This window comes from Lepisma saccharinum, chromosome 2, assembly GCF_977018435.1.
Source record: "Lepisma saccharinum chromosome 2, izLepSacc3.1, whole genome shotgun sequence".
NCBI lineage: Eukaryota > Metazoa > Arthropoda > Insecta > Zygentoma > Lepismatidae > Lepisma > Lepisma saccharinum.
The window spans coordinates 162515615-162532181 of record NC_139230.1 but is presented as its reverse complement, the minus strand read 5'-3'; the positions used below and the strand labels follow the sequence as shown (position 1 = coordinate 162532181).

At 36.1% G+C, this 16567-nt stretch overlaps 1 protein-coding gene across 1 annotated transcript in view; it reads left to right on the top strand.

Moving 5' to 3' along the window:
• The window catches only part of LOC145984553 (uncharacterized), a 149495-nt gene extending 134892 nt beyond the window's left edge, over positions 1–14603 (top strand). The window contains exon 3 of the mRNA XM_083118202.1: positions 13448–14603. Within this exon, the coding sequence (XP_082974328.1) occupies positions 13448–14475 (1028 nt within the window). The 3' untranslated portion in view covers positions 14476–14603. The remainder of the gene's footprint in view (positions 1–13447) is intronic.
• The last annotated feature ends 1964 nt before the right edge of the window (positions 14604–16567 follow it).

Genomic DNA, 16567 nt, shown 5'->3' with positions numbered 1-16567 from the left:
ATCACCTCTCGCACGTTATCATTAAGCTCTCCATGAATAGCGAGTATGCCATTATTGAGGATGAGTGATGAATGAGCTACACTACCCAGAATCGATCCCTGTTCCGTAAAGGAACTTTACGTGGTGGAGGTGAGGGGCAGGGATCGAATCTGGGTAGTGTAGCTCATTCATCACGTTACGATATATTGCCAAGCTCACAAATTTACATTTTCCCCATACTTACTTATCAACAAATATTTTCATTTATTATTTTGTGTCAGTACTTTCATTTTGATACTCGAGTTTTGGACCGAGTTTTTGTTTTAAGTCCACTTTATGCACAGTAAGGCTAATCGGGACTGGACCTACGGTTTAAAGTGGAATCCCAACCACTGTGCAATGTGCCTCCACCGGGTATCGAACCCGAGGCACCTTGATTACAAGGCGACGACGCTACCACTGCGCCATCGGGGAGGCCTCATTTTGATACTCATTTTTACTTTTATATTCTTCTTAATTTTTTTTCGATTATTTTTTTTATTTCAATTTTTATATTTTTAAAATTTTGATTACAGGTAATAAGTCACTATGAAAACTAGCACCTCTTTCTGTGAATTAAGAGTTAAACGTATGCACACTTCCATTATTATTGCCACATGCAATCCACACTCTGGACAGAATATACACTCCACCAACACTGGACGAAACGAGAAATCAAAATGACCTTACCAATGTAGTCAATGGTGCAAAAACGCCACTCCCAATTAGAATTCGCCCCAGTTACCTTGAAGAGTCTCCTATTAATATCCGCCACAGCAATTACAACATAAAGGAACAGCTCGAAGCTGAAATAAATAAATCTAAAAATTACTTCAAATTATATCATCTAAATATTCAAGGTTTACTAAACTCCACAGACGAATTTAAACAAATAATATCGGACTTATACTTTCACCTGATAGCCATTACAGAAAGCTGGTTAAGACCCAATATTAGTAATAATATGATAGAGATCGAAAATTACACATTAGTTAGACAGGATAGATTAAATAAATGTAAAGGTGGTGTATACTTATATGTATATATCTAAATCGCTCAAATGGAAATTTCTAGACAGGTTCGTTAATAATGATGTCGGCGTAGAGTCCCTTGTAATCGAATTAACTATCCATAGGGAAAAAATGGAATTATGATAGCATATAAACCCCTTAATGTTAGCTATACCCACATCAGCCACGTAACAACACTTATACTTAAATTACGATTACTTTATTGCGTTAAAGGACTGGAATATCAACATGTTAAGAAAAAATGAAAGTAGCACTCGACTCCTTCAGAGTATAATCAAGGAAATTCATGGGAAACATTTAATTACTAAACCAACCAGAGTAACAGCGACGTCAAAGTCATTAATTGATTTAATCGTTTGTTCACAAGACTTAATTGTGAAGCAATTTGGACAGAGCGAATTACCAGGAATTACAGATCACCACATAACCTACTCCATATTTGACCTGTACACCAAAACAATTTTAAAAAATTATCAAAATTAGAAATTTCAAAACCATCGACTTGGACAAGTTTTGAAAAGACGCGGAAAATGTGGAATGGTGTAAAATCGAAAGAAACGACGACGTAGATACAGCGGGGGAGGAATTGAATGATAACTTTATCAGGTTAATAGATAAGCACGCCCCCCAGAGAAAAATTCGTGAAACGAAACCGCCCGCCCCCTGGATTTCAAATCGAGTAAGGAATTCTGGAAGTTGCAGGATCTTCCATCTGAGATAAAATAAATAAATAAAATAAATACAGGATACCCAGACGCTCTACTATCATACAAATATTTTAAACAAAGCCAAAAAAAAGCAGACAGAAACGCAAAATGTATACACTATAACGAAACGGTAAATCTGAATATAAAAAATTCTAAGAACTCATGGTCTAACCTCAGATGCCATGGAGTTATACCAAATGATAAGAGTGCTCAGAGTACTCAGATACATTTCGGCCGGATGTAGTAAACGAGTATTTTGTTATCCCAAGTGCACCCTCAGATAACAATGCAGCAGTGAATGAAACTAATACTTATCTCCAGGAACCCATCAATGACACGTTCTTTTTTACCCTAGTAAGTAGCGAAGAAGTTCGTAAAATAATAAACAAAATTAAATCAAAAGCGTGTGGTTATGATGGTATGAACCTAACTGTTCTACAATATTGCATCCCTTTTTGCATACAAGCTCATTATTAATGAGTTTGTTATTATTAGGCACATTATTAATCTTTCCCTTTCCAAAGGTTGGTTTACTCAAGAGTGGAAATAATGCGAAGTAACACATATACCTAAGAGACACAATCTCACGGAAATTGAAGATCTAAGACCTATTAGCATTCTATCCACAATGTCCAAAATACTTGAAAAAGTAATTTATGAACAAATACTTCCGCATATTCAAGGTTTCCTACCGCACTTTCAATCTGGTTTTAGAAAAATGAATAGTACTTGCATTGTGCTGGTTGATATCGTAGACAACATAAGTAAAGGGATAGATGAAAATAAAGTTACACTTTTAGTCTTGTTGGACTATTCAAAAGCTTTCGACTTTATTAATCATGAATAACAAGTCCTTCATTGTTACAGGAATTAGGGAATGGAGCAAACTGCCTGCACCATTGACTAACATTATTTGCCGAAAAAACGAAATAACTTACTATTGTCCCAACAACTACATTAACCTACATATCTTAATAATTGCACCTGCACTTACACATCATATGAAGGGCTCGGGTGTAAAACATGATGACTCTTTGGTCATTTCTGAGTTCATTGAAAAAGAAGGTTATTAGAAGCTATAGGCTACTGTAGATAAATTGTTTTCGTGTTGTTTGCCAATTTCAGAAGGCTTTACTGAGTCCAAAAAAATTGTATGACATGGCAATTTTACTCGAAAATTGCAGGATGGCATATTTTACTTTGTAACTCAAAAATAACCAAAATGTTACTACCATGTTTTAAACCCGAGCCCTTCATATAATGCATACCTACCCCCCCCCCCCACACACACACACAATGCACTACTGAATACTTCTTACTTATCTTTACTCCACAGTATACATACTAATGAATTCAATGTATCATTTTATCATTGTATAATCTTTATATTACCTTTACTGTATTATCATGATCAGTATGTTTTTTTCTCTTTGTTTTTATTCATTTATTGTATCTCTGACAAGGGTTGGTTGTAAGAATTGCCCACGAGGCCGCAACACGCCTGCTTAAGTAAAGACCATTCTATTCTATCTTATTAACATGATCAATGTTGCTGAAGTGGTAAAAGAACAAAGATAATTATAAGAATTGAAGAACTATACTACTACTACAGTTACCTTTTACATTTCGTAAAAAATAAAGTTTTCTGTCCATTTGAACAAGCATAACAACTTGACATTTGGAACTGAGAATCAAACAACTGCGTTGCATCTCTAATATATGAGGAATGTTTCTATGAGTGTCAATTCAAAGAGAACCGCATGACACAAAGTAATAAAGAAACAATGCGAGAATGGGCATACACAGCGTTCAGAATCCCCCCCCCCCCCTCCGCTGCTGGATTCAAGTGAGTGCGATTGCTTGAAATTCCAGGTAATGTCTGTGTTTCATCATTGCTCAAAACCAATTAAAATCCTAACATTTAGTTCTTTCATCTCTATGTGATCCCAAGGGACCGGATAGTTCGAAGGGAGAAATGAGGACAAGAGACATATGGAGTATGTGAAACTTATAATTGATGACATAAGGTTATATACAGATTTAATTCATTAATTGTCAATTATTTATGAATAATCAAGTTATATTCATTCGTTCATTCATTCATCGTCCTCTGCCTTAATAGGCAGATTTTTACTGAAACTTTCAGGCTTCCAAATCTTGCGCCTTCATATAAGCGTAGGATCCACTTAATTTAATAGCTATCGTCTATCATCTTATTTCCCATATCCCTTCCCGGTTGACCATTCCTTCCAGGGTGTTTTTTAGCAGGCAGTTCTTTATTAGCCAGTGGTGTTTGTGTGGGGGGTATATACATAGGCGTGCGCACGGGGGGGAGCTAGGACTGCCTGGACTCTTCATAATGTGTCATCAAAAAAAATAAAATATGTAGAAATGACCATTAAAATAATGAAAATAATATCCGTGTTAAAAACATTATCTCTCTGAAACAACGCGTTTGCTGTAATTATAAGAGCGCGCACTTAAATAATATAAATATAATATCAATAAATATATACATTTAAATAATATTGAATAATATAAGCATCGACACAATGATAGAAAAACCTGTGCTTTGGCAATAACGAATACTCAGAGACTATAATGTTAAAATTTCACCTTCATATACCTAATAGCTTTAGGAAACGGAAACATGAAATTACAATTAGGCTAACATTGTCCAGATAGGCAATTAAAACTCCCCTTAAGGCACCCCCAAATAAATTAGTCTGCGCACACCTATGGGTATATGAAGGGGTCCGTGGGAGATAGTCTTAAGCCACAAGTTTGAGTTTTTTGAGTTGAGCATACCATCTTGTTGATTGTTGTTGATTTGTTGTTTTAAGTCCACTTTATGCACAGTAAGGCTAATCGGGACTGGACCTACAGTTTAAAGTGGGATCCGAACCACTTGTGCCTCCACCGGGTATCGAACCCGGGACCCCTTGATTGCAAGGCGACAACACTACCACTGCGCCATCGGGGAGGCCCGAGCATACCATCTTCTACAATGAGCAACCCTCTGTCCAGGCAGTGCGAGACATTTCAATATTTCCCATCGGATGGCAGCATAATACATGACTGAAGTTCTTTGTTCTACCACCAGGTGGTAATCTGTGTAGTGATATAGTCATCAGCCACACGGAGATGGACGCACTCGCAACGTTGACCGTTGGAAAAAGTGGATTTTGGTGACAATTGTGACGGAACTTTTGAGTCAGATCTTTTTTATAGTGATAGTGAAGATTCCTGGCACCCGTCAACTAGCAGTTCAGGGTCGGAGGAACCTTCGGTAATTGTAATAATGAATAACAGTTGTGGTTATTTTCACTGTGGCTTGTGACTATCTCCGTCGACAGTTAATGTGCTGCATTAAATATTGATTGTTACAATCCGCTGATCACATAAACTTAATATGAGGTATCTATTGTAAAAAGCAAGTAAATATCTATGTCAAACGTCACTCATTAAGTGAGACGTGGAGTTACGTGGAAAGTGATATTGTAATATTTATTTCTTGTGGCTTCTCACTTCTCTCACTTCAACTGTTCATGCTGCGTTCTCCCACTCCTGCAGCCTGACGTGAGCCGACCAGATGAAATATCGCCACAAAATCCCAAACCTTCAAGGAAAAGGCAGTTGAATTGCCCACAGTAGCGAAAACAAAATGGCTACGTAATACCGGACGGTATTATGTATCAGATAAAACAAAGAAGACAGTGCACCTTAGGACTTTCCTGCGCTTATCGAGAGAAAAGGTTACGATAAATTGCTCGGAGAGGAAGAAAATATATTTCGATCAGTTTGTGATCTTATGGCTGGCAAGAAAATGACGCGAAAGGAAAGAGATGGAGAGAATTGACAAGATCAGTATTTTTTTCGCATTACGTACAGGTTCATGGAGTTGAAATTTCAATCTGCGAAGAAACTTTTTTAACTGTCCGTGGCTTGCAGAATCATGCACGAAGAGTGAGAAATTTTTAACAGCAAATAAAGGATTGTATAACAATAGCAAAACAGGGAAGGAGAGGTAAACATGACAAACATCCACATATATATCAGATAACAACGTACAATCTACGTAGAACTGTCTCCAGAGGAAATTCATGAAATTATACGTGTACACGAATTACATTTGGGAAAAGCTGAGAGTTGGCTTAAGTTAATTGCGAATTCAATCACTTTGAGAAAGGAAAATCCACAAGAGTATCATGTAGTAGCAATAGATATTCAGCACGCACTTCTCACTCAAAAATCTACTGCTGCTCCTGCATTTTACAAAAGAGAAATTTTAACCTAAAACTATGGCATACGTGGCTGTGGATTGACTGTCCTAACTGTCTTGAAGAAAGTTTGCTACAGGCTAGTTAATTTATATATCGTGCATCATTCTACACATGAGATATAAACAACATGTAAATAATACATGGTGCCAACATGCTCTCTTTCGAGAAAATTCATTGTGCTTTTAATCTACCTCCCTTTCACGTTTTTAACTCATTGCAAACCTTTCAGTCGGCTATAGTCACAAGCCACATACGTGTTTTTCTCCAAGTTATTAGGTTAAAAACTACAGGAAGACATGGGCATTCAGGTTTACTGATTTAATACGTGACTAGCAACATATTACGGTGTGTATTCATCTCAATCCCGAGTCCATAAATAATGATGCTGATTTATGAGTGAACGCTAAACATTCAATCGGCTGTATCTCAAAACTGTCTACGTGTGGCTTAGGACTATCTCCCACTGACCCCTTCATATATAATGCAAACTTTTCTGAATGTGTGCCACTTCCTGGAATGAGAATCCGAGTGAAGTTTAGAAAACTGAAGTTTTAAACATTTGTTTTTCAAATACACTTCATGCACAAACGTAGGCAACTCATGAATATAATAGTTTAGGTTAGAATGTGAAATATTGGAATGCGCCATACACAAGAAAAAGACCAGCACTCCTATATTTCGATTATAGCCTTAACACTTGGCTTGGAGATAAATTAGGTTTACCTTGTGATTTAAAAAATAAAATATGTCGGACATGTGTTCACGGCGCCGGAAGTGTAATCATTGATATTTCCTACGGGCATCAATCAATAACAGGTTTGAATTGCAGTTTTTTGGCACACACGGATTTCACAATTCTACCTGGCCTTAGGCTATATATTATTTAGACCTTTCATGTATACCTCTCTAGCTGCGCTGCTCCTCAGACACTTTTATTAGTGTTTCTTTTTTTTAAATTTAACTTTACATTTCTGCGTATAGTGTTAATCGCGACGAGGAGGATGAATATACAAAACCGAAGAACACCACCTCTCCTCAAAGCAAGACTCAAACCAGGATCATCCGGTCTCGAGATCATGAATCGAACACTAAACGCCCTCAGACACTAAGACGACTGTCCTCAGATGTAAAACCACACTACATCGTATCATATTGATACATGACTCTCAGGGTTAACCAGAGAAATAAATTGAGACAACTTTTGTTGGATAGAACTAGTATATGTTCTATCTACTGAGCTTTCTGGCGCACTGACTATAATCGTTCTTATGAAATGGAATACAGCAGCAACAAGAAGGGTTCAATTTTCATTTCTCCACTGAAAGCAACAAATCTGTAAGCAGGTTTGTTTTGTGAACTTGATTTTGAAATTGTGAAACGCTAATGTGCAAATAAAATTGTGGTCGTTTTTACAATTGCATGTACGTACAGTCACGGACACTTTTGGTGATAATGATCCCATTGAAAGTCAATTGCGTTGTTATAACTCAGAAGTGTCCGTGATTGTACTTAAGGAATTTATTAATTGAATGAGCAAAAGTATAATTTTTAAAAATAATTTTAGTTATTTTACACCACAATTCCAATTGTTAAGATTAATTGGTACAGAGGATGAATGATAAAATGGAGAGAGAGAAACGAGTAACAGAACAAGAACATAAAAAGCGTCATGTCAAACGCTTGATTCAAACCCAGGACCTCAAACTTAAAGCTGATTATGCTTACCACCTCACCTCTACACCATGTAATAGTAGTAGTGTATATAAAATAAGGTTAAAAATTAAAATATAATGTAACTTCACAATTTAAATTAAAAAGAAACTAAATTCTTCTATTTTTTAAACTTCCAACTTCGATTATTCGCCAAAGTACAAATTTGAAACAGGGCTGTTCAATGTGTTTGGAAGGAAACGGTACGCGCTTGTGTCACTCATACATCTTTATTCCTGTGGTCGTCATAATAATTATTAAATGTTTCTAATGGTAACGAGCATTTTAGGATAAAGAAATGATTAAATCTCCCACGGTTTTTAGTTGAAAGATTCAGGATTCAATTCTTGTGAGGATTCATATTTCGATAAACATTAATCCTGCTTTTTTTTTTTGTACCGAAAGCATAATAAGGAATGCCAGACATAAGGGCAAAAAAATAATTAATCCTTTCCCAGGAATCCACATCCGATTTTAATGTGCCATTTAATTTAACTCTTACTTAATTAAACATTTAGCATCACTAGAGCATCCGTTAGCTGTAACACTTAGTTAAATCTTCTCTGCTGATTACATCTGCCACAAAAATGTGTTAAAGAAAAAGTAAAATTGAGATGGGAACATATTCACAAGGATACCTTTACATTATTTAAAACATAATTTCCTTCAACCAAACAATGAAAATTTTAAACAACAATAACGATTTATGGCATTCTGATGCTGAAAGAACTATAGCTCAAGTTTCATTCATAGTGAACCAAATTCCATTGCGGTTGCTTTGATCCCGACTCTTAGCAGATCTAATGGGCTTCTATTTCATTTTGTTAATTATTAGGTGTGTATGAAATCATATATATATATATATATATATATATATATATATATATATATATATATATATATATATATATGCAGATGAATTTGTTGTTCGCAAATTTATGTGGGTTGAAAAAATTCGAAATCAAACTATTAGAGTGGTAAACTGTCTCATATTCAACTTGAATCAACAAACCGCTGATGATCAACATGGAGTGTTCTTGATTGTGTGTTTCTTGGTTCAAAACTTGATCTCATAATGTTCTCCACTCTTCTTTCATTCGTTTGGTTTGAGTTGGTGTTTTGAGTCCACTTTATGCACAGTAAGGCTAATCGGGACTGGACCTACAGTTTTTAAAGTGGGATCCGAACCACTTGTGCCTCCACCGGGTATCGAACCCGGGAACCCTCGATTACAAGGTAATGACGCTACCACTGCGCCTTGGGGGAGGCCCTTCTTTCATTCGTATTGCTGATGTTTATCCTGGAGTTAAAACGGTCACATAATAACAAGAAAAACATTACTGGATCTTGCTCAAGTTTCCACTTCTACGCTCTTACGGAGGAAGTTTTCAAGTTTTCTTGCAGAAATTTCTTGTTTATATAAGCTTTCCATTTTTGTTGTAATTTGACCTCAGGGAAATTTGCTCTTCACGGATACCACTGTTTATCTTGTGAAGTGAGACAACGTTTTGCAAATCAGTCACGTATTGCGGATTATTATAAAGCAATTACAAGTCTATGGATTAAAAATGCTCTTTTTTTCACAAAGTTCTGCAAATGTAAATAGCCACTTCATTTGTGATCTACAGAACTCGATCAGAAAGAGGGGGTGTAAGGGTTGACCCTTTCGGAAGACACTCAAATGTCAACCACACTTCCACGTACACACCCTGGACTGCATTTTGCAGACTAACGAAGCTCTGGCAGCATGACTTGCGCCCAGTTAAATCCTCTGTAGAGATTGTTGTGTGCTGTTCATTAGTGTTTGTGATTGTCCTTTCGTCAATGTAACTTATCACACTTATCGCGATTAGCCAAAAGTGGTATAAAAGCGAAGTAAAATAAAGTGAATCAAACAATCAATCGATCAGAAAGAAGCCAAAGATGTTTGTAAAAGTCTGCATAAACTTTTTTATTGTGGAACACTCCGTCTAAAATCGCCTGAAGACTTTCATTGTGATCTTTGTGGCAGACCAAATGCAGGAAAAAGCAATCAAAATATGATTTTCATGATATGCTGATAGTTAGATTAGTTTGGTCGTTTATTTCTTATTAATAAAAATTGTTTTATGAAAACTTCCCTTTATTGCCTTCATATGTATAATGATCAATGAAAAGATGTTTTTCAATAGCCAACGTGTAATCATAGCATCAAGACCCACCTATGAAGTTACGAAAATATATCTGACTTTCTAGAATCCTCTTCCACAGTATTTCTACCAAGAACTTCTCCACTTGTCCTAACGATTATCGGTAAGCATAGGTGTTTTACTTCCCCTGGAATCGAACCCGGAACAGCTCGAATCTAAGACAAGAATACGATACATCCCGTTGCACATGAGAATATGAATAGTATAAAGTACAAAAATATTATAAATAGGGAAAAATATACATCCATAAGTGGAGGAATATGTCTTGTTTTCATTGTAATAAGGGCCATTTTACCACCTTTTCATATATTTCACATTACCTTTGTAGGATATCAGGGTTACAAAAGGGCATACAACCCCCATGTACTCCACTGAGTGTGATGATATCGAAAATAACAAGGTTGAAGAAATGAGTTGTTAGATTAAATTCTCTAAGCTATTTTAATTGTCTCGTCGTTTTTTTTAAAAAATAGTTTTTGCTAATTGCTTATGTGTAATATTCGTTATAAATAAATATAGCCTATGATTAAATTATATCCATCTAGATAACAAAGCTCAAGTTCCATAAATGTGCATCCGTTTGCGAAACCGAAGTTAGATACAATTATGGGAAAGTAAAATAAATGCCGAAAAATATAATGGCCACTCCTTTTGGTATTTGGTGTTTGTGTTAACATTATATATTTTGGAAAAAATAGTGTTTACACAGAGTTTACTACTAATATTTTATAATAAAACATATTTTTCAGAGTTAAAGCTCAAAATTCACATCACAAAGGGGGAAAATCATGTCCCAAATTTACAAGTCAATCACGTAAACTACGTATAATATAAATATGATAGGATAATATAAAAATATAATAACTGTTTTGTGGAGAATGTTACACTGAACAATTTTTGTTTCAACATATTTTGGGGTGACGGGACTTTTTCCAAGTGGCATAAAAAGTTATTTTACATGTTTAATGACGAAAAGAATTGGCGCCATTGAGATCTGAGAGGAATAGCCTAAGGAATGAGGCTCTTTGATTGTAGCTGGCATGTTCAATTTCTGAATTTTTGATCAGTACAGAATTTGGCCTTGGATTCTCCAGTCTCTCTCTCTCTCTCTCTCTCTCTCTCTCTCTCTCTCTCTCTCTCTCCCTCCTCTATATATATATATCTGTTTGGGGGGAATGGGGGATTCCCACTCCCTGTGATGCGAAGCGATCAACATTTTCTCCACGTCCGTTGATATCTGGCAGATGAAAAAATATGTAAAAATGGGTCCACTTCCAAATACGAATCGACTAGCGACCTGACCGCGGCTACGTCAGACTTGTATTAGTTTATCTGATTATTTGTTTATTCACCACAAAGAAAATTATTCTACTTCATACAGCCTTCTCACGGAATGACCATTAGTACCAAAACTCATTGTCAGCAATTATGGAAGACTTCGAAAACGAAGTCCAAGATTTGCCGGTTGCCAACAACTTGCGTATACCACTGTAGGTCCAGGGTTGATGTCAGTAAAGTAAGATTCGTCATTCTCATAGTCTCCTCGGCTGTCATGCGGCATTAACTGAAACTCCTCGTTCAAGTTGTCGTGAACGTACTTCATTATGACGTTTATTACGTTTCGGACCTGTGAACCATTTTGTCCTTCCCCATAGATAAGGTAAAAGATGGATCGGATCAAGCAAGCTCCATCATTCTTAATGAGGCAACGGTATGGGGAATTTATTTTCAACATCCATTTACGTTCCCAATGCAAATCAGATGATATAAAACATCAGAATGAAATTCCAGTCAATAGTCCTTTCGCCTTCAATGCAAATCAGATAATAGAAAACGTTCAAATCAATAATCCAAAACCCTATTGTCAAATTCAAGCCACGTTCTCAAGATATAAAGAATGAGCAGCAGATCTTTATGAAGTATTTGTTTAGTTCAATATCAATATGTATCAGAAATTAGCTTTCATGTCAATAGCTATGATGCATTAGCTTAGTACAATATCAGATGTTATCTGAAATCAGCATTCATAAGAATAACGAGCGGGCTCATTAGATATCTGCGAAACACAACCATATTGAGATGTGTTACACACACAGAGCCAGCTGTTGAAGTTTTTATATGTATTTTCATGGGTACCTGGGGCAACCTGGGGAGGGGGGGGGGTAAAGGCGGTCGGAGCGTGGTGATGATCACTTCACCTAGAAAATGGCCGAGATCGAGAATGTGTGGGGCCCTACTCCCAAATCTCCTAAATGCGCCTTCATGGCGCGGTGCTATATGCACGGGGAACTTTACTTTTTACCTATTTTATTTTACCTTTAAATGAAACAAAATTTTAAAAATTAACACCCCTTTCCCCCTTTACGGGTTGAATTTCAGGAAATCCCTTCTTAGTTGGTGCTTACGTCATAAAGGAAAGACATGCTCACACTTTCAGGTTTCTAAGTCCATGGGTTTAGAGTACAAACGCGTCAAAATACGTATAAAATAGTTCAACACCCCTTCAAATAGTTTAACATTCTATTCCCCCCTAGAGGCTGAATTTCGGAAAGTCCTTTCTTACTTTGTGCTTACGTTATAAGAGGAAGACACCCTAAAACTTTCGGGTTTCAAGGTCTAGTGGTTTTAGGCTCTAAACTTATGAAAATTTTAAAAAATAACACTCCATTATCGCCCCCTTAGTGGTTAAATTTCGTAAAACCCCTTCTTAGTGAGTGCTTTTGCCATTAGAATAAAAAGCCTTAAAATTTCAATTTTCTCTCTCCAGGAGTTTGGGCTGTGCGTCAGTGAAGACACACTCTTTTACATATTAAGGTTAAATGAAAATTTCCCACACGACTTATACTCTGTTCCGGGAATCTCTGGAGCGAGCGAAAGAAAACAAGTCTATGCGCAAGTCGTGACGCGAGACGGCTCGACCAGTTAACACGTGCGAGGGAACAGGATTACGTGGAGGGGGGCGACTGCAGTTTCCAGCCTATTCAGCAGCTTGTACTGCTTCAGCTCCGCCCATTCGCTTTCTGCCTATCTCTGCCCTTATGGGCTGTCTTGCTCCAGAAATTCCCGGGATAGAGTATAGAAGCGGAGGAGAGAAAAATAAGCTATGTGTGGAAATGTTAATATAAAATACTTCTGTTTTTACTAATTTGAACAACCTTATTTTCATATATCGACTTAAGAAAAATTATTTTCAGCATTTGAAGAATTTTAAAAACTCACTTGAAACCTTTCACAAACAAGAAATGAGATATGTTTTTTAATGATGAATGGCTGGCATACTATTATTATTATTATTATTGTTGGTAAATAGCAAACAAAATTTGTAAGAAGTATCCAAATTATTTGCAAGAGTTCTCGGATTAGGATTCTATGGTCCATTTTTCTTCAATCCAAAACACATCAACCACAACATATTATTATTATTAGAGATTTCTTTATAATATTTCATGATATGGTTTTATTTGCAAGTCCTTACTATAAACAGTAATTCAATATTTTTTCTCTTTTAGATGCTGAAGAAAAAAGAGGACTTACTGCGCGTGAGCTCCTGCGATTCTTTCTGATGGCCTTCCACAACCAGCAAGAATCTGGTTTTGGACTTCATGGAATTCCTTACCGTCCAGTACGTCGCCTAGGATCAGAGTTTCTTGGCAAGAGATCCTCACCAGAAGAATATCTTGAAGACAAACGAGTCATGGGATCAGAATTTCTTGGCAAACGCGCTCTCGGCTCTGAGTTCTTAGGGAAAAGAGCACTTGGTTCTGAGTTTTTAGGAAAGAGAGCACTTGGATCTGAGTTCTTGGGGAAAAGAGCACTTGGTTCTGAGTTTTTAGGGAAAAGAGCACTTGGTTCTGAGTTTTTAGGGAAAAGAGCACTTGGTTCTGAGTTTTTAGGAAAGAGAGCACTCGGTTCTGAGTTTTTAGGGAAAAGAGCTCTTGGATCTGAGTTTTTAGGCAAAAGAGCTTTAGGATCGGAATTTCTTGGTAAGAGAGCTTTGGGTTCAGAGTTTCTTGGAAAGAGAGCTCTAGGGTCTGAATTTTTGGGCAAAAGGGCATTAGGTTCAGAGTTTCTGGGCAAACGTGCTTTGGGATCGGAATTTCTTGGAAAGAGAGCTTTGGGTTCAGAATTTTTAGGCAAACGAGCTTTGGGTTCAGAATTTCTTGGAAAACGCAGCTTGGGTTCGGAGTTTCTTGGGAAACGAGCCCTCAGTTCTGATGACCTGGGAAAACGTGTAATGGGTTCTGAATTTTTAGGGAAAAGGCACTTGGGCTCAGAGTTTCTTGGCAAACGAGCTTTAGGCTCAGAATTCCTTGGGAAGAGAGAATCAGAACCAGAAATGCTCGAGAAGAAAGCTCTTGGCTCAGAGTTTTTGGGCAAAAGAGCTCTTGGTTCAGAGTTCCTTGGAAAGAGAGTTCCAGAAGAACAAAATCTAGAAAATGACAATGAAGCGGAGGAAGTTTGGAACACAGAGGACGAAAGTCCTGAGAACAACTCCACACAAATTTTGCTATTAGAAAGAAGGAAGAGATTTGCATAAAATTCAAAAGCACCAGTATTCAAAATTTGCGCTCAAAATTGTGTCTATGAAATCACATAGCACGAACTGATAGTTCTTTTCCGTTTCAAATTTATTCAATTTGAATACAATTTGCTCTCAATGAATGAAAAAAATTACTATTTTCCCTTCATTATATAATTCTAAATTTTTACTATTTCTTTATCACTAAATCATGTTTTAAGTTTTCCATTACCTTTGTTCACTTTCAGCTACTAATGACATGTAGAAATGAATGAAAGTAATTGAAAATAAATTAGAATGTAACATATTATCACATTTTATGTATGTAATTCAACACCCATTGCAAGAGTAATTTCTAATTCAGTTAAGGATTGGAATTTGATAGATATATGTCGTGCTTGAAATTCTGTAACAAACATTTTACAAGATATTTGTGATCCCATTTGGAGGGGGGTGGGATGCACAATATAACCACTCTGTTGCAATTGTATGCATTGTTGATTTTCATCTATCAACTCGTTATAACAAAACAAGAAATACATGTGATAGAAAGAACATTCATACTTTAGCAATATAAATATACACATCAATTTCCGTGACGTAACGTTGCTTTCAGGCTCTGTGTGCAAAATCACTATTTAACTCTGTGAAAATAAAATCAGGATGGCTAGCCTTTGAAATCAAAGTTATTTGATACAAGTTTGGTATCAGATATCCTGTGATCAGACATTTCTCAAAATGACAGTACCTACCTTCCGTATTAAAGTGACGCTAGATAATACATGTTATTTCTTCTGATTGTCTAGAGTGGCTTAACAACAACAACAAAATAAAACAACTTCAATGTAAATTATCGAACTTGACTGAAAAGAATTGAAATCATGTTTCTTTTTCAACTCTGTGAAATATACATATTGTCATTTAGAAATAAAATGTTTAACTTCCAAGTAACATGAGTCTTAATTAACAAACACTTTATATTTTTATCTGTAACAAGTGTTCTTGTAATTATGCATATATGTTTATCAATAATCACGTATGTCGCATATCATGTTTGTTAAAATTTCATTTTAGAAATCTTACAATATATTCTTATTCCTTATAAAATTATAAACCTCATCCTTATATTTATTGAAATTTGTGGAAATTACCAAATTATACTTCAAACTCATATTATAGGATTGTACTCACACATTTAAGATTTAGGTATACATGGTGTCTCATAAGTAATAGCGCAAACTAACACAGGTGAAAGTACACGATAATAGAAGAAAAAAAAGTCTCAGTAAACATGGGTCTACAAACGAGCCGTTTTCGAGATAATTGCGAGAGTATGGTTACAAGCCGCCACTTCATTGTTTGTAAACGTAGTCCTAGTTGGTGAAATGCTTCCGAACACTACCGGTTTAGAATAGAATAGAATAGAATGGTCTTTATTTAAGCAGGCGTGTTTCGGCCTCATGGGCCGTTCTTACAACCTTCGGAATTGGTCACAAGTGTACAATTCTCCGTACTGATTGTATTCATTCTGTTTGATTACAACGTTACTTCTTGGAAATGTTCTGTTTTGAAAACAAAGAGCAAACCTCGAAACGCGCAAGGAGTAAAACAATCGGTGTTTACAAAATGCAATCAATGGTGGCTTGTAATCACACATTCACGATTATCTCGAAAACGACTCGTTTGCAGACCCATGTTTACTGAGACTTTTTTGCTTCTATTATCGTGTACTTTCACCTGTGTCAGTTTGCGCTATTATTTATGAGTAGAGACTTGAAGTTTCCGTTTTATTTTTCCCTAAATTTCGGGGTTATTTTTTACTGCAATTCGGTGTTATTTTTCTCTGTTTAAAGCAAATTTCGTGTTATTGATTGAAAGTCGGTGATATTTTTACATGCGTTTTTTCACATTGCTTTAATTATGGAAAATTAAGGCAAATTTTGGTTTTAATGATAAAAATAAATAAATCGAAGGGTTACCTTTGTGAGAAATTACCAAATTTCTTGCATTTGGAAAACGATTTCATCTCATTGGCCACTAAATATGAAATGTTTATTGAAGGATATCACCCAAATCTTTGAACACAATCATATTTCAAACCTTTCACTCT